General features: G+C 32.6%; 1 protein-coding gene across 1 annotated transcript in view; it reads right to left on the bottom strand.

Moving 5' to 3' along the window:
- LOC114329730 (uncharacterized) overlaps positions 1 to 26,658 on the bottom strand; it is a 909,636-nt gene that overhangs the window by 125,887 nt on the left and 757,091 nt on the right. Inside the window, exon 2 of the mRNA XM_050642316.1 lies at positions 18,432 to 18,684. Within this exon, the coding sequence (XP_050498273.1) occupies positions 18,432 to 18,668 (237 nt within the window). The 5' untranslated portion in view covers positions 18,669 to 18,684. The remainder of the gene's footprint in view (positions 1 to 18,431; positions 18,685 to 26,658) is intronic.

Here is a 26,658-nt window from a genome sequence, read left to right as displayed (position 1 = left end):
TTTTTGCCCACTGCCGGCCATATTATATCACGTGATTTGGAATGGTCAATTGACGAACGTAATTTAATTGAAAAAAAAAACACGATTTGGGGGCGCCATTTTTTTATAAAAAAAGTAGCACACTATCTGCGGACTTTAAATAGCTATATTATTAATACTTATATAGAATCATAAGATTCGATTCCAGCAATAAAATTGCTGGTTAATAACTTTTCCCAAAAACAGTCTATTTTCCGATAATCTGCCCAGACTATAATAATTATAATAGAAAAAATAAACCAAAATTCGCAACTTAATGTAAGTTTTGGGTTTATGAAGGTAAAAATGAAATATAATCTAGGGACAAAGTTGTATCAGTATTAATTGTTAGTAAAACTATTGGATTACTATGAGAGTAATTAACACGCAACATAACAAATTAATGTTTCATCGATGTTATACAAATCGGCCAATATCACGAAAATACTTTAGTGAAGTTTGACACAAATAGGGAAACGTTAATGACCTTAAGAGGAAACAGTAGCGATCAACAGGTAGCTAAAACGCTTTCCAAGATTGCGGCTGTAATTTTGAATATTTTTTCGAGATATTTGGCATACGTATTCGTAATATAATAAAGAATGGCGGTACAGAGCCCAATTTGAAAAATATATTAATATGTGGAAATTATGCTGTAATTAAATACAATATTAAAAAAAAGAGCCTGTACCGCCATTAAGAAGAACAAAAAATACACTTTCTTCAAATAAACTATTTTATCTGATTCCTAGGTTTTGTGTCATTTTGGAACTAATAAAATTTTTTATTTCATTGGTAGTTCCAAAATGACACAAAATCTAGGCATCGGATAAAAAAGTTTATTTGAAGAAAGTGTATTTTTTTGTTCTTCTTAATGGCGTACAGGCTCGTTTTTTCAATATTTTATTTAATTACAGAGTAATTTCCACATATTAATATATTTTTCAAATTGGGCTCTGTACCGCCATTGTTTATTATATTACGAATACGTGTGCGAAATATCTCGAAAAAAAAATATTCAAAATTACAGCCGCAATCTTGGAATGCGTTTTCGCTACCTGTTGCTCGCTACTGTTTCCTCTTAAGCGAAGTGGGCGGCAAGGAATCACAAAAGGGAAGCCCTCGTAATTTACTTATTAGTCATCTGCGAAGTTAATGTTGGTTTAGTAGCTTTTACTACTAGTGGCGTGCTGGAACTTTTCAAGCGGCCCGGTGCTTTTATGGAAAAGCGGCCTCTCCTCCTTATTTTACCTTCAATTATCAGAATATTTTATTCGTTATTCATAAAATCAAAAAAACAAAAATATAAATTATTTTTATTGTCTCTTTATGTATATTGTATATAGTCTTATTTAATTACCTACTTGACTTGTATTTTACAATTTAAAAAATTTTAATTTTTTTGAAATGTTTATTAATACATATTATTAGCAAAATTACCATTCGATTAGAAATTAAAAAAATATTTTTTTTAGTTACATCTAAAATTTTTTGTGAACCTATTTGACCGGCCTCAAGACGCCGCTGCCTCTCGGTGATTGCACCGATTCATTTATATGGCCAGCACGCCACTGTTTACTACTGGCACCCTCATACTGGCACAGCTGCATCTTCACTGATGGAACAATTTTTGTAAATAAATATTACATAATAGAGCAGATAGACTGCATCTTATAGATGCAGATTCTCAAGTTTCCTATAATTTTTCATACGTTGTTTCTATAGCCCATAAAGTCTATAAAGCTGATGTTCTGATGCTATTTTCTTGTGGCATTTTGGCAATTAACTATTTTTTATGTCAACGACACCCGATTTGGGCGTCGAAACGTTAATAAAATCACTTTTTTAGTAAAATTGTGGCTAATTTCCCATAAAAACTAGTTATTTATAAAGCTGATGTGCCTTTCTTCCCCGATCAAATATCGCTTTTCTATGATTTGTTGTATATTATCAACACAGGATCTCTCAAATCTGAAGATAATATTATGTACTTCACGTATTGTTAGTGCTGTTGCCATATCAACGCTGTTCTTTATTTTTCTCTTGCAAAAGAGTCAATTAAGAGTGCTGTTAACCGAAAATTCTCTGTAGTTCGCAGGATTTCTTCTTTTTATTTCCTTGTATAAGAAATGTACATAATATGATATTTGGTCAGGTACCTATCTTACATTCATTCATTCATCATATGTATTAGGCCGAGAATGTTAATTTTGGGACCCAAAAAGATGCTGAGAACTAAATTTTTTAAGTTTGTATCAATTCGACGGCAAAAATTCGATATTATTTTGATCAGAGTGTCCTATCGATAAAAACCACAATGCGTTTTACAAGGTGAAGAGAGCAGCTTTCGTATGCAATTTTTACATTTTAAGGCAAATGAAATACTTTACTATAAAGCTGTTAAATATACAGAGTGAGTCTGTAATTTGGAATAAATTCAATAGTTCAAATAGTAATTGGTTTTTTTTTGAAAAATGCCCAGATCTGTCGATTAGTATTTCAAATCGAATTTTTTTACATACAATAATAATGTACACAGGGTGTTCCAATTTAGAGATATAACGTCATCATTGGATTTTCTTAAATGGCAACACTGTCACTTTGATAGCTATTTTCATAGGGTGTGTAAAGTTATACAAAACTGCAAAATATGAAATTTTTATTCCCTACCATTTCCAAGATAATAAAAAATAACAAAGTTTTGAAAAACAAGTAATCAAATAATTGAATTTAATTATTTCAACTAAGCAAATGCCCATAATATAATGTTCAAAACGAATTTCGATCGCGTTTAGGATATTGTCAAATACATAGTCAATGGGCAACATTACGAGAATTTGCTTAGTCAAAAATATTAAATTCAATTATTTGATTACCTGCTTGTTTTTCATAACTTTGTTATTTTTTATTATCTTGTAAATAGTAGGGAATAAAAATTTGATATTTTGCAGTTATATATAGCTTTACACACCCTATCAAAATAGCTATCAAGATGACGGTATTGCCATTTAAGAAAATCAACGATGACGTCATACCTCTAAATTGGGACACTCTTTATACATTATTATTATATGTAAAAAATTTAGATTTGAAATACTAATCAACAGATCTGAGCATTAAAGACAAAATAATTGGTATTCGAACTATTGAATTTATTCCAAAGTAGAGACTTTTGTTTTTCATAACTTCGTTATTTTTTATTATCTTTTAAATGGTAGGGAATAAAAATTTGATATTTTGCAGTTATCTATAGCTTTACACAACCCATCAAAATAGCTATCAAAATCACAGTGTTGCCGTTTCAGAAAATTAACGATAACGTCATATCTCTAAATTGGGACACCCTGTATACATTATAATTGTATGTAAAAAATTTCGATTTCAAATACTAATCGAGAGGTCTGAGCATTTTTCAAAAAAACAATTAGTATTTGAACTAGTGAATTTATTCCAAATTACAGACTCACTCTGTATAAACGTTGCGCAATTTTTGACATTTTTTACGATTTTTATGAGATCAATAAAATTTATCACTTTCATTGAACAGTATCTACGGAATTTACATTGCAAGATCCTAATTTTCGAAAAATATCAAAAGAAATTTCAATTATAGGTTTTGGCAAAAAATAAGAGCTATGCTTTTTCTCATGAGGATCTTTCAGTGCGTCACAGTTTTTCGATTTCTTTCTAACGCATTAAATTGTATGTGACAGAAAAACGCACGTCGGTGATTACATTTCGTTGGTGATATTTATAACATTTATTCTAGTTGCCAATAAATGGCGCTATAATCGAAAAAAATTATTTACTAATTATATAATATATCTACGAATATAATCTGTACAATTTATAAGACTATACAAATCAAAGAAAATACCATTTTATAAATGCAATAAACTCAATTGATTTGTTTTTATGCCAAATTGCAAATAAAATGTGACAACTGTCAGATTTAACTAAAATGATATGTTAGAATAAATGTCATAAATGTGTATTATCACGGACTTACTTTTTTTCTATCATTTGTGACGCACTGAAAAATGCTCATGAAAAGAAGCATATTGGCAGTATGACTAGACAAGCTGAATTTAAACATTCATACACAAATGATCACACGTCACGTGAGATGCCTCCACGAACAAGACATTGGATGGAGCCATGTTTAAAATGCCTCATATTTGTTTCCAAAACTGAAAATTGAAATTTATTGTAATAGGTATTAAGATAAGGCTTTAGCAATTGATATTGCGTAGCGACAGATAAGTGGAAGTGATAAATTTTATTTATTTCATAAAAATCGTAAAAAATGGCAAAATTCGCGCAACGTTTATTTACTCTTTATTACGGCCAAACGCAAAACTGCACTTCTTCGAAACTTCGAAAGCTATACTCTTCCACTTTAAAACACATTTTGATTTTTGACATAAGACACTTTGATTAAAAGATGTCGAATTTTTACAATCGAGATGATACAAATTTTATTTAAAAAATTGAATTTGCACGCTTAACGATTCAAAATTGCCGGTTGCTTTAAGCGTTGTTTCTGCGAGAACGGTTCATTCCATCCAAAAAGTGTTAAAACATAGTTTTGTTCAAAATCATCCCAGCTGCATTTCTTAATTTGAATCGTTTTTTTTACACAGCGTACAAATTCTAGGTAAATCGTTGTTTTCCGGTCCTTCCCCATACGGAGGGGAATTTTAGGAAAAAGCCTAAGAAAGAGAAGGTTTTTTGGGAAAAAAATAGAGATATTTAGTAAAATTCGGCTTGTTGTACGGTCAAATTTCTGACGTCTTTACTAATAATTTTACTTTCAAACATTTTATACAGTATGGTGCAAATGAGAAGAATAAATTTATCATTTCGTAAGCCGGCGACTTTAAGAAAAAATCCTGAAACAGGTAGAATATTATTTTTAAATTATGATTTTTTGACATATATATACCAAACTAGTGACGTCATCCATCTGGGCGTGATGACGTAATCGACAATTTTTAAATGAGAATAGAGGTCGTGTGCTAGTTCATTCAATTCAAAAGGTTATTCAATTATCTATACTATTCAGTAATACAAACATTAACATAATTATTTAAACAGTATGTCAAATTTTTTTAATTGAATTAATTAACACAAAAAGAGGAATGTATGTACTTAACTAATTTATTTAATCCAAAATACATAAGATACACACTAGAACAAAATGTTTATTTGGCAAATAAACATTGCTTTTCGATTAATTTCAATGCTCAAGCTGTCTCTTGGCAGTTGTACATTGAATTTAAGCAAAAACAATGTTTATATTTATGAAATAAACATTTTTTTATGTTTGATGTATTTTGAATAAAATAAATTACATACATTCTTCTTTTGTGTCAAATAATTTAATACAAACATTTTTTTGGACACCCTATATAAATAATTATGATGTTTATATTACCGAATAGAGAATTGAATAAACTTTTAAATCAGCTACCACAGGACCCCTATTTTCATTTAAAACAATCATCGAATACACTAGTATGATATATAAAATATGCCAAAAATTTATAATTTAAAAATAAAAACCAACCCGTTCAGGATTTTTTCTAAAGGTCGCTACACATTATCATGCACGTAGCGTTTCCAACACGTAGCGTGGTCTCCTAAAAACCTTTTACTGAAGGTGTCTGATGCGATACGTTCCAGACGGTGTGAATTGTTCATATTTAAAACCAGTTAAATCATATTTATCGGAAACTAAACGCGACGTGCATGATAATATGCAGCGACCTTTAAACTTATCGGCTTACGAAACAACGAATTTATTCCTTTCATTCGCACCATATTCTAAAATAGGTTTACCTACTAGAAAAATTCCGAATACAATGTTTCTTATACTATTTTGTTAAGCTGAGAGATTTATTTTGCAACAAATTATACACATCAAACTTTACTGCATTAATACATAGAAACTACAACACAGTATATAATTCTCTACTACTAAATGTCATGCAGGGATAGTAAGACCTTAGTGAATGTTAAGTAGTTCCATTTCAGCGGAATGGATTAAATAGTAAATCCAAAGTAAACAAGCACTGCCTCATTTAGTCCAAGAAGGCATTCCAAGAAAAGCTGTGAGAAAATAGAGTGTAAAGCAAAAACTAACTACTGATTTAAAAATGTTTAATTTAAAGAGTTAAAATTTATAAAATTTGACTGGTTTGTATGAAAACATATTATTATCAAATCATTTTTTTGAATGTACATAATAGGTATATACATACATATTATTATCAAATCATTTTTTTGAATATACATAATAGGTATGTACATAATTGAAATGAAGCTATTTTCTTGTGGAATTTTTGCAATTAACTAGTTTTGATGGGAAATAATTGGTTGTTTTGTTAAAGACAGATCACATGTTATGATTTTTTTGTGACGAATATTCTTGAGTTGGGGTTGATTTCATGTAATCGAATGAACTATCTTTCAATAAAGTCGTCCCAGGAACGCAAGTCATAAATATTGACAATATCATTTTAAAGTCTTCTACTTTAAAATGTATAATATATGTCTGAATTGACGATATAAATGAGTTAAATTAAATAAATTATTAGAAGAATTTTTTTACTAAGCAACAACATTTTTGTTTAATTCATTACTATTTTTTGTATTTTGACAACGACACCCGATTTGGGCGTCGAAACGTTAATAAAATAATTTTTTTTAATAAAATTTTGGCTTATTTCCCATAAAAACTAGTTAATTAAAAAAAACTTAAGAGCGTAGAATCCTGAGAATACTAATCAAGTTTTTTTTGAAAAAATTTAAACGCAGAATAAAAGATTAAATTATTACCGAGGGCCGAAAGGGCTATTTTAATAAGTTATAGGGTGAAATAAAAAAAAAATAGAAAATTTAGTGTGATTTTTAGTTTCAAATATCTCATACAAAAGAATATTTTTGTTTATTCTAGGGGACTTTCGGCTATAGGTAATAATGTAGTCTTTTATTCTGCGTTTAAATTTTTCAAAAAATTATTAGATTTTTCAGGATTCGAAAAAAAAAAAATGCATTTAAAAAGCATTGGCTTGAAATTTTGCGCCTACGCTCTTTTAAGGGGGTATATGCAAAATCTTGGTCCAATGCTATTTAAAGGAATTCATTTTTTTTTTCAAATCCTGAAAAAACTAATAAATATTTTTGAAAAATTTAATCGCAGAAATTTTAAAAAAATTTTAAAAATCCAAACGCATTACGTTCAAAACGTTTTCGGACTTATCAGTCCATCATCAGTGAACTCTTTGTCCTTGCTAAATAGCCACAATGCCAAACACTGGTCAAAATGTATGTTCTAACTACATGGTGAAATTTGTTAAACAATTTGGCTTACATTGGATGCCAACGGATTAGTACTAGGTACATGATGCTCTACTCCATTAATTAAGAGATTTTTTTATTATGAATAGGTCTACATTGAACTACGTTTAGTCTGTCATCACTGATGATGGACTGATAAGTCCAAAAACGTTTTGAACGTAATGCGTTTGGATTTTTAAAAATTTTTTAGAATTTTTATTAAATATACCAACTACACTAGGGAGTTTTACTTCATGTTAATTTTATTAAAATAAACATTATAGAAGTTTTTAGGGACTTTCGGCCCTCGGTAATTATGCAATCTTTTATTTTGCGTTTCAATTTTTCAAAGAGACTTATTTTAGTTTCCTCGGGATTAAAGAAAATGAATGCTAACATAGGATCCAGATTTTGCGAATAATTCAAAGTTATACACGTGTTAAATATTATATGTCCATACCTGATAACAGAAAAGGATATGAAATGTTGGAATGGTTATTAGTATTAGACACCATTTTATTCGAAAGAGGCAAATATATGTATATACAGGGGGATTGTAAGGTTTGTGACGAAGTTGGATATATTTGATATTATAGGGGATATCAAAAAAAATTATTCACACAAACACATTTCACATTTTAAAATTAGTTTCAAGTAGGTATACAGGTTCTTTCATATACCTGTATTTTAATTAAATTTAATATTAATTTGATAATTTATTTGAAAAATAAATTCTCAATAAATTAATGTGTCATTATTAATAAAAGTTAGGCAAACTTTAGGCAAACTTTTCGACAAATTTAGACAACATGTACAACCACCCATATGGAGTTAAATAAATGAAAAAGATTAGAAATAGCTACGGAAGACGATATTCATGAAATTAAACATAAAAAAATGACAAATCACATCTATATAATATATTCATTATGAGACGAGTGATAAAAAGAACAAATAGGAAAATATTGAAACACATATGACCTTTATCAACTTGGGAATATTATACGATAGCGTGCCCAGGAAACAACTATCCCATAATGGGAAGCAAAGGGAAAAATGCACGTTAGAGACAAAAGGGCCAAACCCAACACAAAGACTGTATAGTGAAACTGAATTGCAAATGAAGTTAGGCAATGAAATAACAAAAAGAATCACAGTAACAAAAGGCCTCAAACAGGCATGTTGTCTATCACCTACACTTTTTAACATGCATAAGACAGAGAGGATATGAAATATATGATAAAGAAATTAAATGAAGAATATTAGCTATATGGGCTCAAGATAACTATGTGTAAGACCGAATACTTATGTATTGGATCAGAGGTTACAAATTCGAAATTAACTTTAGAAGAAGAGACTATTAAGTGTTGTAAGACGTTAAGTAATTAGGTTCAATGATAAGCCGAGATGGTACTTGTATGAAAGATCTTTCCATGGAATAATTGAAATAACACTCTCATCATCATTCTCTTTGCCTTATCCCTATGCGGGGTCGGCTTCCCTAATTGCATTTCTCCACACAATTCTATCTTGGGTCATATCAATGTTAATCCCCTTTACCAACATGTCCTGCCTTATCGTCTCCGCCCAGGTCTTCTTTGGTCTTCCTCTCCTACTCCTACCAGGAATCTGCACTTCAGCTATTCTTCGTATTGGGTGATTAACGTCTCGACATTGAACATGACCAAACCATCTTAACCTATGCTCTCTCATTCTGGCATCAATTGGTGCCATACCTAGACTTCCCCTAATATACTCATTTCTAATTTTATCCTTCTTTGTCACTCCACTCATCCATCTAAGCATTCTCATTTCCGTCACATGCATTCGTTGTTCCTCTTTCTTTTTCACTGCCCAACATTCAGTTCCGTGCATCATAGCCGGTCTTATGGCTGTTTTACAGAATTTTCCCTTCAGCTTCATTGGAATTTTTCTGTCACACAACACACCACTCGCTTCTTTCCACTTCATCCATCCAGCCCTAATTCTACTGCATGCATCTGCATCTATTTCTCCATTACTCTGTAATACCGATCCCAGGTACTTAAAACTATTGCTTTTCACAATCATTTCACCATCCAAAAATACCATTTTATTTGTAGTAACTCCATCTTTAAATGAACATTCCAAATACTCTGTTTTTGTCCTACTAAGTTTTAAACCTTTTTCCTCCAGGACTTGTCTCCACTGTTCCAGTTTTTGTTCTCTTTCACTATTTTCTATCAACACTACATCATCAGCATACATTAGGCACCATGGAATACTACCCTGTAGTTTCGCTGTTATCTTGTCCAAAATTAATGAGAATAAATAAGGACTAAGCACCGAGCCTTGGTGCAATCCTACTTTCACCTGAAATTTATCAGTCTCTCCCACACCTGTTCTAACACTAGTCGTTACTCCCTCATACATATCTCTCACAATATTTACATATTCGCCAGGGACTCCTTTCTTATTGAGTGCCCACCACAGAATCTCTCGAGGAACTCTATCATATGCTTTCTCAAGATCAATGAATACCATATGAGCGTTGGTCTCTTTATTCCTATATTTTTCCATCAGTTGCCTTACAATGAAAATTGCATCTGTTGTTGATCTGCCCTGCATAAAGCCAAATTGATTATCGGATATTTCAGTTTCTTCACGTATCCGTCTATCAATTACTCTCTCCCATATTTTCATGGTGTGGCTTAGTAGTTTTATAGCCCTGTAGTTTGTGCATTGTTGTATGTCTCCCTTGTTTTTGTAGACAGGTACTAATATACTGCTTCTCCATTCGTCTGGCATTTGTCCAACTTCCATAATTCTATTAAATAGACCTGCTAGCCAACTTATTCCTGTCTCTCCCAATGCTCTCCATACTTCCCCAGGAATATCATCTGGTGCGACTGCTTTTCCTTTCTTTAATTTTTGAAGCGCTTGAGCCACTTCCTCGTTTGTTATTCTGGTAACCATTGCTGTTACTATCTCCGTTAACTCCACAGGCTGTCTGTTAAATTCTTCATTTAATAAACTGTCAAAATACTTTCTCCATCTCTTTTTGACATCCTTTTCGTGAATTAGTATTTCATTATTTTCATCTCGGATACATCTAATCTGATTAAAATCTCTTGCTTTCTTTGCTCTCTGTTTGGCTATTTTATATATCTTTGCTTCGCCTTCCCTGGTATCAAGATGATGGTATAGGTTTGAATACGCTTCTGCTTTAGCTTTTGCTACTGCTACTTTCGCTTCCTTTTTGGCGACCATATAGTTTTGAAGATATATGTCCGATCTGGTTTCTTGCCACTTTTTATATAATTTTCTCTTCTCTTTTATTTTTCCTTGTACTTCACTTGACCACCACCAAGTCTCTTTATCCTCAAACTTCTTTCCTGACGTTTTTCCAAGTATTTCAATAGCCGTATCTCTAATAATATTGGCCATTTTTCTCCAAATTGTGTTAGGGCTTCCTTTCATGTTCCAACATATTTTTTCTACTATTATTTCCCTGAATAGACCTTCCTTCTCATCTTTTAGCATCCACCACTTGATTTTTTGTGGTCCTCTCCGATATTTTTGTTTAGTTTCGCTTTTTACTTCGATGTCCAGAACAAGCAGGTTATGTTGTTGGCTTACTGTCTCACTAACTATTACCTTGCAGTCCTTGCATTCACGTATGTCTTCTTTCCTTATCATGAAGTAGTCTATTTGGGATTGATGTTGTCCAATTTTGTAGGTAATAAGTTGAGTTTCTCTCTTTTTAAAGAATGTGTTAACAATCGCCATATCCAATGCTGTTGCTAATTCTAGCATGTCGTCTCCAGCTTCATTTCTAGTTCCAAAGCCTAATCCCCCATGTATTGTTTCATATCCTGTCTTGGCTTGGCCCACATGTGCATTGAAATCACCTCCTATTATAACTCTCTCCTCTGCTGGAATATCACTCATTACGTCTCCTAATTGGTCATAGAAAGCTCTTCTTTCATTCTCACCCAGCCCTGTTTGAGGAGCATACACACACACAATATTCAATACCTCTTTATCAACTACAAATTTCACTGACATCATTCTATCACTCGTTCTGACAACTTCTACTACGTTATCTTTCATTTCACTATCAGCAATTATACCAACTCCATTTCTAGTGTTACTACTCCCTACATACCACAATTTATATCCATCACCTAGTTCTTTCGCCCTTTGTCTTTTCCACCTAGTTTCTTGAATACAAGCAATTTGAACTCTTCTTCGTTTGAGCGTATCCACTAACTCCAGACTCTTACCTGTAAGACTGTAATTGAAACTGTAATTGAAATAACACTCTAAACAAACAAAACGACAAAAGATCATCAGATCTTATTGATGAATATTACACTATATGGAGCGGAAGTATGACTAATACAATGACGACATTAATACGAAATAAATTAAGAAAAATTTGAACTGGACTTTATCAGAATATGTCTACAAATCAGCAGAGAGGATATAATAAGAACAGAGAAAATATGGAACAGGATGAAAGTAGTGTGTGTGTATGTGAGTGTGTGAAAAAATGGCTTGGATGCGAGTCCGTTAGCCACAGATTTTTATTTTATTTTTACCTCAATTTATTAGTTTTGTTATATTTATACGTATTTCACTTAAATGATTATATTTGTTTCTTTCAAGTAGTTTATGAGTAATTTAAATATTTCCATTTTATGACAATTTATTATTTAGGATGAAAGTAGAATACTCAATTACAAAAAAGTTGGGACAAAGAGCTCTGCAGTAGTATGGACATGAAAAAAGAAGGCCAGAGCACAGATGGCTGAAAAGAATATTAGATTGGACGCGTCCAAATGGATGCGTTGGACAAGTTGGACAGCGTACATAGGAAAAGGTATTATACACACGCCCAAACTTATATGGAATCACCATGTATTTCAAAGTAATATTTATTTCTTTTGAAAAAACTTGTTATTGTTGCGAAGATTAAAGGTTTTTATTGAAAATAAACAAATATACGAGACAATCGGATAGTACAGCCCGGTACGGTATAGATTATTTGCTTGAGTTGCAAGTTGAACGAAAATAAATAAACTAACTTTTGCGTCCAAAAACGAAAATATGCCTCATGTGGGGTTATAGAACTTACAACGAGGAAAGATTATTGGTCTTGTGGAGAAAGTAATGTTCTCAGATGGACATAGCTGCAGAGCTAGGCGTAATACAGGGCATTCTGTCCAAAACATATGCTATGTAACAGGAACTAGGAAAGCTCAAAAATAAAGCAAGGGAAAGTCGCCAAAAGTAATAACGGCTCTCCAAGATCGTTTAATTGTCCAATCAGCTGGAAGACACCCAACCATTTCTCACCTGCAGCTCCAAAGGCAGCTTTTGGAAGCTACATGTGTAACTGTTTCAGTTGAAAGGATAAGAAGAAGAGTTCGTACCAAGAAGTATACAGCAGGTGACAGTTATGGGTTCCCGAGTTATCCAGGTAGCAAAAGACTGATCGCCAAAATTGGTGTCTTCACCACCAAAACTGGAACATTGGGAATTGACAAAATGTGCTATTTTCAAAAACAGTCAGAATTTAATTAGTCCAGGGCGGATCTGTTTTGAGATGGACGTTGAGAGGTGACTCAAATTTTTTTGCAGAAATTGCTTGAAAATACATCAAATAATAATATTTGAGCTATCCTCCCTCTCAAAAAGGTCCGGAACATTGTTTAAATAATCAAAATGTCAAAAATTGAAGGAAAAATTCGATTTTTTCTTCGTTTTTTGATTATAACTTTAAAAGTATTCATTTCCGAGAAAAGTTGTACCGACATAAAAGTTGCGTATTTATATTTTCTATAATATAAAATTGGTTAAAAATTTAAAAAATAGTCACCCTAGTTGCAAAATAGCAATAATTGCGAAAAAACCATACAAAAACAAGTATTCGCATTTTACGTTTTTCAACCATTTATGCTACACTTAGGACCTTCATATTTCACCCAGAAAAACTTTATGATACAGTAAAATAATACTGTAAATTTCTTTAAGATCGGTTTAATAGATTTTGCAAAATAAATTTTGCAATCCAGCTTTCGCAAAAAAATTCATTTTTTCAAAATGTTACAGGACTGAAAATAAAGCAGATAGCAAGTTAAATTTTTTGTACTTATAGAAGTGTACTGTACCTTTCATTTGCCATTTTCAAAATTAAAATCAATTAATTACCACGGCGTCAGGAAATTTTTTAAATAAACAATAATTTTTGGTGCTACGCGCAGGACAGCGGTGTTCAATTCACACAAGTTGATTTCCACCAAAATTTCTTCCAATCTTTATCTAATATATTATTTTCTTACTCTATATTTTGTTGTATTTTAATATTTTAATTCCACAAAAATCAAACTAATTTTATTATTGTTTGTGAAATATTGTTTAAAGAATTGCATATGTTTAAAAATAATAAACTTTTATTATTTAAGTTAAAATATATGAACAAAGAAAGTTTTTGCTAATAAAAGTGTTATTTCAAAGGATAGAGTATGTGTTTTTATTTTGCAATAAACAAATTTATTTATTTATATCGAAATGTAATAAAAATTAAAATGTATCAATCGTTATCAAAGGTCATTGGAATGCCCAATCAGAGCAAACTATCCGCTGTCCTGCGCGTAGCACCAATAATTAATGTTTATTTAAAAAAATTCCTGACGCCGTGGTGTTAATCGATTTTAATTTTGCAAAATTGCGAATGAAAGGTACAGTACACTTCTATATGCAAAAAAATTTTCAACTTGCTATCTGCTTTACTTTCAGTCCTGTAACATTTTGAAAAAATGAATTTTTTTTACGAAAGCTGGATTTCAAAATTTATTTTGCAAAATCTATTGAACAGATCTTAATAAAATTTACAGTATTGTTTTACTGTATCATAAAGTTTTTTTGAGTGAGATATGAAGGTCCTAAGTGTAGCATAAATGGTTGAAAAACGTAAAATGCGAATACTTGTTTTTGTATGGTTTTTCCGCAATTATTGCTATTTTGCAACAAGTGTGACTATTTTTTAAATTTTTATCCCATTCTATATTGTAGGAAATTTAATTACGCAACTTTTATGTCAGTACAACTTTTTTCGGAAATGAACACTTTTAAAGTTATAATCAAAAAACGAAGAAAAAAATCAAATTTTTCCTTCATTTTTTGACATTTTGATTATTTAAACAATGTTCCGGACCTTTTTGAGAGGGAGGATAACTCAAATATTATTATTTGAGTTATTTTCAAGCAATTTCTGCAAAAAAATTTGAGTCACCTCTCAACGTCCAAATGTACTAATATTTTTACAGATGCGCCCTGGTCTAAATGTAATCAGATGGAAAATCAGATGACCCACGAAATCGTGTACTTAGAGGTCGAGGAAGACAAGCAAGAGCGAAAACTGTCAGATCTGTTAACAAATGTACCAGGGGAAGTGTAATGTTCTGGAGAGGAATTGTTATCCGTAAAAAACTCCTTTAATTTTCATCCAATCAACTTTAACTGCTCACAGGTATGTTGATAACCTGTAGTCAGGCTCTGGAGAGGCGCAACAGGAGAAAATTTAATTTTATTTCATGATAATGGACCTCTACATACCATTAGCCTGACTAGAGACATCATTGAAGCAAAAGGTATCCCTTGTTTGGAGTGGCCTGCTTGCTCACCCGTGCTTAATCCTATAGAGTATTTGTGGGATATGCTTAAAAGAAAAATTAGAGCTCGCCGGGATAATCCACAAAACACCGCACGGCTAGTACAAGCTGCTTTTAAAGGATGGAGCAACCCACCACAATAAAATGTTGATAATTTGATTAGGAACGTGCCCACGCAAACTGAAGCTTGCATAAGGACTAGAGGTGATAACACTGACTACCATAAAATACAAAAAAATAAATAAAAACAAGTTAAACATTATTCGTTTTACATTAAAATTTTGTATGCTATTGACTTTAAAACAACTACTTTCAATTTGTTTGTTAAATACGTTATTGTTTTATTTAATTGTTATGTATTTGTTATTAAATTGCTTTAAAATAAATATTGTTTGAATTCGTGTGTTCGTTTTTTTAAAATCGCACGAAATAATAAGAAATATCAGGTGATTCCATATAAGTTTGGGTGTGTGTATATGACGATCTCAGAAAAGGTGACTGGTAGAATAAAGTGCTGTGGAGAACGAAAACGGCGAACGTATATTGGGAAAAACCTGACGAAGGAGAAAAATGGTAGAAACCGGTAAATACAGAATCACCTTTTTTTATTAAGGTACCCAATAATTCCTGAAAGTTCACAACATACATAAACATGTAATATACGAGCATAGAGAATGAGAACAAACAAATGAAACAAGTGCATAAAGGCAACCTCATTTGCTGACTAGCTAACTAGGAAGGCAGCAAGACTAAGTCTCTTAGAACTTGGTGATATTTTTGGCTGCTCAACTACAACAATCGCGAAAATTGACAAATGTCACTCCCACACGCAAACCGTGAAAAGATAGGAGGAAGGGCTAGTAGGGGAAACCCGGGCAAAATGGGGTACTTAAGGTTTAAATTAGGATTTAAAACACATCTGTAACTTTTAATGTCTGGAAATAAGCCAAATACCATTGTTATAGTAGTAGTTATTGATTAATATAACTTTAAGTTAAAAAAAGTAAAAGATTTTCTTATCATATAAAAAAACAAAAAATAATGTAAAGTACCCCATTATGCTCGTCATATAGGGTAAAATGGGGTACCAAATTAAAACCAACAAGTTAAAACAAAAGAAAAAGTTATTGACAAAATTCGCATACAAGTACTGCTTCGTCATCCTCATCTTCTACACCTGCACATTAATTTTTAGCCCATTTAAGGCAACTGGATCAGCTTATCCATCCTTCTGTGGAACTTAAATAAAAGTTTCCGCAGAACCAGTCAGTGTCACTATCTTCGCCTTCTGAATCTGACTCTACTTTTTTAGTTTTATTCAATTGCGATTTCTTACTCGTCTGTGATTTGGTTTGATCATCGGCTATCTCACTTGGTATGGTAAAAAGGGTAAAGACTACCAATAGGTATGGTAAAAAAGGGTACCCTATTTTACCCTACCTATTGGTACCCTGTTTTGCCCAAAGAGCAGATTTTGAGATTATGTCCTGTTTAAATTATTACAAGTTTTTATTTTTTAACATAATGACAAACGAATACTCTAGAACACATTCACTGTTAATTGGCAGTAATAATATTAAATAATAAATTGTTTTAGTAATAATAACTATGGATTATTTTTCGGCCGATATTATAACTTGGTTAACTAAAAACGCACATGTACTGTTTACAACAATTGACTAACAGTTAATTATATCTGCTATATGACAGAAGGCGTAAACAGGCGTCTATAATATAATTTCATTAACGTCGTATATATCGAGCGAATGATATTGAAAAAAAGGGGGTACCCCGTTTTAGGCAGCTACCCCGTTTTGCCCGCCTTTCCCCTATGTAGACTTGCAAAGGTAAGACTAAGGAACCTTGGGAAGTCAGCATCATAAAAGTGCTTCTTCTTCTTCTTCTTTTTGTATAGACATGTCTCTGTCTGTTTTTGCAATGTGCCTCTAGTAAGTTGTCGTTCCATCTTTTTGTGGTCTTCCCACTTCTTCTTCCTATTGGGGAACCGTCTCTCGCTCTCCTGACTACTATATTTGTTGTCATTCGGCTTATGTAATCATTCCATTCTATTCTCCTGTTTCTTAGCAAGTTATTAATGTTATCCACCTTGCATCTACGTCGTATATCTGTCCCATAGAGTCTTACCATCGATTTTTCGAAGGGTTTTCATCTCCGCTGTTTCGAGCAATATTTTTGTCCTCTCTGTGTCGGGTCGTGTTTCTGCAGCGTATGTCATTATGTTCCGATATTTTTATTTCTCCATATTGTGTCATTCAGGCAACCTGCGGCTCTGTTTGTTCTATTCACTTGTTCTTCCACTTCTGTTTCGAGCCTTCCGTAGCTAGATTGTGTGATGCCTAAGCATTTAAACTCCATCATTCGTTCTATTATCTGACCTTCCAGATCCATTTTATTGGATTTGCTGTTATAACCATGAATTTTGTCTGTTTTGGGGAAATTAACATATTAAATTTTCTGACGGTTACCTTAAATTGGTGCAGCATACGTTGTAAATTATCTTCACTTTGAGAGATTAGTATTGCATCGTCTGCATAGCAGATTATTTTAAGTGGTTTTTCTCCCATTTGGTATCCTTTTTTAGTTCTTACTTTTTTTTATTATTTCGTTCATGATCAGGTTGAATAATAAAGGACTCAAGGAATCCCCCTGTCTTATCCCATTGCTGGCTTCAATTGGGTCAGTTAGTTCAACTTCTACTTTTACCTTTATTGTGATATTCTGGTAGATGTTTTCCATCGTTTTAATTATTCCCAGAGGTACCTAGAGTACAAAAATACTTTAGAAGGAAAAACCTACGCTTGAAAGTTGGTTTTTTAACTGGCCATTGTCAACTAATCAAACACATCCACACACTGTGGCTAGTCGACACACCTCTGTGCAGGAAGTATGAAGTATGAACGAGATGACGAAACTGTCCAGCATGTCCTATGTGAATGTCCGGTGTTATTGTCAATACGAGAGTATGCGTTCGGCGAGCCTTGGCTTACACCTGCCGACATAGGGGAGACGTCCCCTGGTGATTTGTCCACCTTCATGAAAACGGCAGGATGGACAATGAGCTAAACAACCCCCTGGGAGGATGGACGATGGGTCAATTTTGGCCTTGAGTACTCTGGGACTTGACTCGCCCTCCTACTCTACAGATACAGAAACAAACGCATTTATTTATTGTATGTTAAAATCTATCCCTAAATTTTATCGATATATTTTCATACAAACAGTCTATTATTTAGCATAACTACTCCTAAGTCAGTAAGTGAATTACATTTTAAAGTTTAATTTTAAAAATGCTACGTTATCAAGTTATAATAAAGCTAAGAAGAAAAAAAAAAAAACAATTCAGAATTGAGTTACCAAAAACTGTAATTAATATGTATAGAGAATAATCCTGACCTCAGCAATAGCAGCGGCTGTAAAATCTGGGTCTTCCATGGCCTTCTCAGTCTTGGATTTTGATTTGTAAAACATGAGAATAGCCATTAGGCCAAAAAAGCTGCCGAGCGTCGCAGCTATTCGCACTCCGGTCATGACATCGTACGTTTGGTAATAGGGATGAAGTGTCGGAACAGGTTGTGCAGTTGAAGTAACGGTAATATTTCTTCCTTCAGAGCCATTTGGCTCCGGGTCCATCACGTACGAGATAATCCTGGAACAGAAAGCAAACAATTAGTTAATTAATACAGTATTTATTATTATTTTATCTCATACTCATTCATTACTGTATCTGTATCTTTATTTGTAGTTACGAACTACAAAGGACAAAAACAGTACTTCAAAATTTATTTTTAATCTTTAATAATAGAATTACAAAGTATGATACAAATAATATACACTTCCCGGCATAAAAATCCGCCACAAAATTTTTTGATTAAGTTTGACAATTTATAACTTTATTATCTGTACTGCGATTTTCAAGATTCTTACATCAGTTTGTAGATACATGTGTTTGTTATTATTCCGATATCAAAAAATTTGCTTAGACGACATTATACGGAGGTGAATGGAAGCGTTGTATTTTCTCCTAACTTTACAAACTTCTGTGGAAAAATTGAAGGGCTGATTTTGTTTCATAGTCCTTTCGTAGTATCTCTGAGGCATCTTTAAGATTTTGTTTTTTGAATTATCCGAATATCTCTGTTCTTGTAAAAGCTGTAAATAAAAACACTGCTTTGATGGTTTATTTAATTAAAAATATCAAACGCATTAAAACACACAATAAAATTAACAACAAAACAAACAAAACTCAATAGCGGGTATGTACACCTATTGCAGTAATGACTGCTCGCAATCTGTTTGGAATCGAATGAAAAGATATGTTATCCTTGCCTGAGTAATAGCCTGATATTCTTCTACATGTTTATGAGCCAATCAGTATTTTTATTTACAACAAATTGTGCAGCCCTTACAAAAGGGATATTCGGATAATTCAAAAAACAAAATCTTAGGGATGCCTCCGGCATAATACGGAAGGACTATGAAACAAAATCAGCTCTTCAATTTTTCCAGAGAATTTTTTAAAATTAGTTGAGAATACAACGCTTCTATTCACTTAAATATAATGCCACCTAAGCAACAATTCCCACGTGGGAAACGACTGCCGAAATAATAGCCAAGACAGCTGACAAGATCTTTGGAAGGAGTAGGCAGAAGAGGGCAAAAACATGGTATGACGATGAATGTAGGAAACAGCTGGAATAAAGACAAACAGTAAGGAAGACATGGATACAACTACAAACAGACAAAAGTAAAAAGGAATACGACGACTGCCGAAAAGAAACAAGAAAATGATACGCACAAAGAAAATAAACTATGAACAAAAAATATGAAGCTATGTAGAGAAACCATGGAGACTATGGAGAGTAACCCAAACCAGGCTCCAGAGAATTCTATAAAGCAATCTCCAGTAAGAAAAGAGGACATAGAACCAATTCTATCCATACACTGAGAGACAATCAAGGCAATATGATAATCGGCGATAAAGAACTAACAGAAGAATGGAAAGGGAATTTCAGGGACCTGCTAAAGATCATACAGGAAGAACAGCACCAAGAAGAGGTCTATATAACAGCAGACATGCCCGTCGAAAATCCCTCTTTTGAAAAAACCCGAAAGACCTTAAATAAGCTGAAAAATCACAAAGCGCCGGGTACGGACGAGCTACCAGCAGAATTTCTGAAATATGGTGGAGAAACACTACATCGCCAAATCCACCAATTAATAACACAGATATGGTTAGAAGAAAGGATGCCAGCAAGATGGAAGGAAAACATCATAGTGCCCATCCACAAAAAAGGGACAAAACTCTTTCACACGGAAGGAAATTTCACTCTTAAACACGGCATATAAACTCCTCTCAAACATCATTCTTAGTAGACTAACCTCTTATGCTGAAAATGTCCTAGGAGAATATCAAGCCGGTTTTAGGGCAAACAGATCCACAATATAGATCAACTATTCACGCTGAGACAGCTTTTAGAAAAGGGATGGGAGTGTAACAGACCCGTACACAATCTCTTCATGGACAGGCATATGACAGCGTAGAAAGAAGCCAAGTATGGAATGCTATGGCAGAGTTCTCAATACCAAAGAAAGTCATTCGGATGACTAAAGTCTCTATGGAGGGTAGAATATCAAAAGTACGTGTAAATAATAAACTGTCTGACAGTTTCGAAATCAACAGCGGACTCAAACAGGGTGATGCGTTATCTCCACTAATTTTTAACCTTGTATTAGAGAAAGCTATGAGGTCGGCCGAAATAAAAACAGAACTGCTATCGGTTCAATATCCCAAGTTATTACTAGCATACGCAGAGGACATTGATCTCGTTGGAGACTTCATCCTATCCACAAAACCCATTTTCAACAAGGTGGAAGGAGCAACAAGCGAAGTAGGGCTGAGGATTAATGAAGAGAAGACGAAATATATGTGTATAAATAGAACGACACGAAGAGAAAAGATAAGACAAAATGTAACGGTCAACACCTTCAATTTCGAAAGAGTACAACGTTTTAAGTATCTGGGGCCGTAATCACAGCTGACAATGATGTTACTGAAGAAATAAAAGACAGAATCCAATCGGAAAATCGCTGTCTATTCGCACTGGATAAGCTTATAAAATCAAAAAATCTTACAAGAAATTCCAAGATCAAAATCTATAAATCCATCGTCAGACCTGTACTAACATATGGTTGCGAAGCGTTAACCATGACCAAATTAAACGAAGAAAAGCTCAGACGTTTTGAACGAAAAATACTTAGAAAAATTTTCTTACCTCACCACGACATTAACACAAACCAGTATAGGATCAGAACCAACTTCGAATTAAAAGAACTCTACAATGACACCGATATTGTCCAAGAAATTAAATCACAGCGACCAAGATGGGCAGGCCACGTGCACAGACTTAATAACGAGAAACTTGTAAGACTGGTATGGGAGAAGATTCCTACAGGCAAAAGACCACTCGGACGTCTCAGAATGCGATGGAGAGATAACATCCAAGCACATCTCCGAAAAATGAACATCCCATTTGAGCCTTGGTTGATGGAAGAACGAACAAATTTGAAGAAAGTTGTACAGTCAGCCAGGACCCACCCAGGTTTGTAGCGCTACGTGATGATGATGAAGCAACAATTGTTTATTACCAGAATAATATTTAATACATGAACCTACAAACTAAGGTAAGAATCTTGAGAATCAGAATACAAAAATAAAATAGTTATAATATATTGTCAAACTTAATCAAAACTTTTTTTTAATTTGCTCGTTCTTCCATCAACCTATGGCCAAATGGAAAGTTCATTTTTTGGAGATCTGCTTGGATGTTATCTCTCCATCGAATTCCGCGACGTCCGAGTGGTCGTTTGCCTGTAGGAATCTCCTCCCATACCAGTTTTACAAGTCTCTCGTTATGAAGTCTGTGCACGTGGCCTGCTCATCTTAGTCGCTGTGATTTTTTAATTTCTTGGACAATATCGGTGTCATTGTAGAGTGCTTTTACTTCGATATTGGTTCTGAACCCATACTGGTTTGTGTTAATGTCGTGGTGAGGTCCGAAAATTTCCGAAGTATTTTTCGTTCAAAACGTCTGAGCTTTTCTTGGTATGCTTTGGTCATGGTCCACGTTTCGCATCCATATGTTAGTACAGGTCTGACGATGGATTTATAGATTTTGATCTTGGAACTTCTTTTAAGATTTTTTGATTTTATAAGCTTATCCAGTGCGAATAGACAGCGATTTTCCGATTGGATTCTGTCTTTTATTTCTTCAGTAACATCATTGTCAGCTGTGATTACGGCCCCCAGATATTTAAAACGTTGTACTCTTTCACAATTGAAGGTGTTCACCGTCACATTTTGTCCTATCCTGTCTCTTCGTGCCGTTCTATTTATACCGTTATAAATATCCCAAATATAAATGCAATGAGTGATAGATTCCGTTACTTTATGGAAGTTTATTTTATCAGACAATAAAACACTGAAAAACTTTTATTTTCAATATTTCTACAAAATTTATTATAAGTTAATATTACTGCAGCTGTTTCGACAGAGTGCCTTTCTCAAGTGATGTATTTTACTATTTTTCTGCACTTGAAAGTCTTTAAATGAATAGTTAAAAGTAGCAGCTTTTTGTGTTCTGCTACACGTCTGTCAAAGGTTCTGCCAGTTTGACCAATGTAAGTTTTATTTCTGCCAGTTTGTATACAACGCTCTGTAATTGATTTGAGTTTTGGCTCTTATTGTAGCTCTTATTTAAGAACAATGAAACACTCTACAATTATTATTGTATGTTATTGTTATTTCGAAATTAAAGCAGCATACACTAATTTTCTTCTTGGTCTTTGTGTTTGTATTCATATTAGTCTTGTAGTTTATAAATGTTTCAATCTCATTCAATTTTAAGCTAATCCTATTTAGGTATACTAAATTTATTGTTATAATAAAATATCAAAATGGTACAAGAACCGTAGTAAAAAACAAAAATAAAACCGTTAATTTATAGGTAGTAAACTAAAAGAATTCTTCCTTATTCATTACAGAGTTTAAAATAAATATATTTTATTAACCTAATTTTCAGAACAAAAGAAATAAAGGCATATCGAGTAATAGCACATTAGAATCTAAACACCGAATGAAATGTCTCTGATACTCTGGAAATCAAGAAAACCTGTTCTGGGAAATGTCACTTTCTAGTCTCATCTCAATAAATATAACTTTCACTGCGGTTTATAGAACGGTCTCAAAAAACGTAACTGAGTTAAAATGTGACAAATATTTTTTCACTGTTTAAAAATTGAAAATAAAAATAGTATATGAAAAATCTCATTAATCTTACATAATAGAAAAAAGTGTTATATTCAATAAACTTGGGACAAAGCCTTCACGACTTTAGTCTTAAGGTCGGAACAGAACAGCCCTAAGGTCCAATAATATAAGAAGCTGAAGAAGAAGAATTCTTATAATTTTATTTCAATCTACACGAAGTAAATAGTGTTCTTCTTCTGAATTGCCCATACCATTTTTATGCCTTTAATAGAGACAATTGAGCTTATAATATTAATGATAGCTGATATAGTAACCATATGATAACATCTACAAGAGGTTAGATCTACGGTAGATTTTGATTGGTTGTTATTTGTTTTCACAATAAAGACTAAGTATTGAGATCCATTAGGTTTCATACCTCATTAACTATAACTTAAATACATATAATATGTTTATTTTTGGGCAAAAGTTACAAGTTTCTTTCGCCATCTTTAGTTTTAAAATTTTACAACACTGCTTTTTCGAATATTTTTCTTCTCTTCATGTCACATTCTAATACTCCCTTTCACATGAAATATACAACTTAGAAGGCCAGTATCTTCTAAAATCATGTTTACCAAACAATTTTGTCAAACATCGTCGAACAAATTATCGTCAAACATATTTTGCGTATTTTTTTATTGTTTTTTTTCCTTTTACGAAAACCTTCAGTGAATGTTTATCTTTATATTGAAGAAATATGGCGTATAATAAGCTTATTGCCAAATATATTGACATTCCAATCAAACTGAATTGAACTGAACTTTTTTAATAAGAATTTTTGTCGAATACTGGGAATAGAAGGTAAAAATTATTTTTTAATAATACTCAATGAACTTTGGAATGGCGTGAGAATATTTATTAGAGTGTGCACTAACTACTAAAAACAGGAATAGTCCAAAAGAGTAAAAAATTTTAAATGGATTATTAAATTTAGGGAATAGCAAAGAAAATTATAGTAATTGCTAAGGTAATAATAAATTCATTTACTACACAATACGTGGCCGAACTATTAAAAGCGAAGCTTTTATTAACATTCCGATGACCAACCTTTTTTTGTTACACGGATGACCAACGGGGGTAAAAAATGACCCAAGTCAAACATGACAATTGACAAAAAATTGAAGTTGTTTTAAGAAATGTAATAATATATTCGTAATTTTAATGTTACTATTGTATCAAGAAATTATAAATAAACATTAGTAAAACATATTTTTAACTACAACAGAACAAAAACAGGAATCATCATTCTGAACTTAGAAATAAAGGAAGTTTAAAATATACACTAATTACGTCGCCACAGGTTTAACAAACAATATTTTTTCAATATTGAAATGTTTCTTACATAAAATTCCACATAATAGACGGTATTTACTTAATATAAAATTGGAATATGAAAGGCCAAGGGAGTTCGTCTTTGACCTGACATTCAGAAAATTTTTTTTTTTCGTAAAATATAGGAATTTTACGAAAAAAAATATGAAGGTATCTAGAACGATATTAAAGTCAAATAAAAAATAATGAGTTTAAAATTGAAAGTATTTCTGAATTTATTAAATAAAACATGCACTGGGGTCCAAATTTACCCCCTTGGTCATCAGAAGGTTAATATATTATTAAAGCATAATTGCTCTTTTAGATAATAAATACTACTATTATTGTTAAAAAGAAGAAATGTTGGTTCGTAAGATAATAAGTTTCTCCCTCTTCTCAAAAAGCAAAACCTTCTAATGATTATAATAGTATACTATAATCCAGACCCTCTTTTTAAAACTTATGTATACTATAAAAATACAAAAATACTGTGCTTATTTTTAGCTTAAATGTCTAAACAACTACAGTCCGTCCGATATACTTGCCCGTCATAGCCCGTGACGTCACATGATACCAACACGAAATATTTAGGCGGTTGTTCTGTTCATTTTTAGAATCATTTAGCCAAGTACACGGGAATTACAGCCACTAGACATATTTTATTATATAAGCGTAGAAATAATAATATTGGAATATTTCTATTAATGTGCATTTAAAGAAACTTACCCTAACTTGTTTCGTTTAATTTGTATGTGGAATATAAGATGTAACGATTTCTTTGAATAACTTTGAACTTTGAATAACTTTCTAGATGTAACGATTACCAGACTACACAACAAACATGAGTTCTCCGTATATCATAAACCTACCCATACTGACACAACTATACACAATTCATCATCCCATCCTACACAACACAAATTAGCAGCCTACCATAGCATGATACATAGACTGACAGAAATTCCTATGACAAAAAATAACTTCGAGACAGAACTAAATATCATTAGACAAATAGCAGTAAACAATGGCTATAACGAACAAACAGTTAACAACATTTTAAACCAAAAACTCCATAAGAAAGCCTTGAAATTAGTGTATCCACCACCACAGAAAGAACCCAGTACCTTCTGCTCTTTCACATATACTGGCAAAATAACAACAAAAATAGCCAGATACATAAAAAAGAAAGGAATAACACCAGCTTTCAGAACTAACAACAACTTAAGCAAACATATTAAAAACAATAAAAGCCGAAAGAAAAAGCAACTACAGAGTGGTGTGTACAAACTAACTTGTGGTGACTGTCCGAAAACTTACATAGGTCAAACTGGCAGAACTTTTGACAAACGGATAGCAGAACACAAAAGGGCTTTCAACAATAGAAAAACAGACACTTCTACATACGCACTTCACCTTCTAGATCATAATCATTCTTTCAATGAAGAGTTTCAAATTCTACATATTCAAAATAAAGGCCTTAAGCTATCACTTTTAGAATCAATGGAAATTAATAAATTGAAAAATACAGATATAATTCTGAATGACCAACTCGAGACAAACAGCTCCCCACTCCTCAACCTCTTCAGTTAAAGACTTAAAAAGGCAAACCCATTGTAAAATATATCACTTGAGAAAGGCACTTTGCCGAAACAGCTGTAGTAATAACATAGTTGTAATAAATTTTGTGGAAGTATAGAAAACAAACGTTTTTCAGTGTTTTATTGTGAGGAATATAAAGCGTTTTTATAGGGCTTTTCATCGATTGTCATTTGTTTCGAGTTTCTGTCATGTGTCACATAATATTAATAATATATAATTAGATATATTAATATTATGTGACACATGACAGAAGCTCGAAACAAATGACTGTGAATGAAAAGCCCTATAAAGCACACTTTTTCGGATTACTCTCTAACTGCGAACGAACAAAGGGGACATTTTGGCATAAATTGGTAACATTTATTTGACAGTTGCGGTGATGACACTTCATATTTGTTTTTA

This window comes from Diabrotica virgifera, chromosome 1, assembly GCF_917563875.1.
Source record: "Diabrotica virgifera virgifera chromosome 1, PGI_DIABVI_V3a".
Taxonomy (NCBI): Eukaryota; Metazoa; Arthropoda; class Insecta; order Coleoptera; family Chrysomelidae; genus Diabrotica; species Diabrotica virgifera.
The sequence above is the reverse complement of the archived record's forward strand: the minus strand, read 5'-3'. Positions and strand labels throughout refer to the sequence as shown.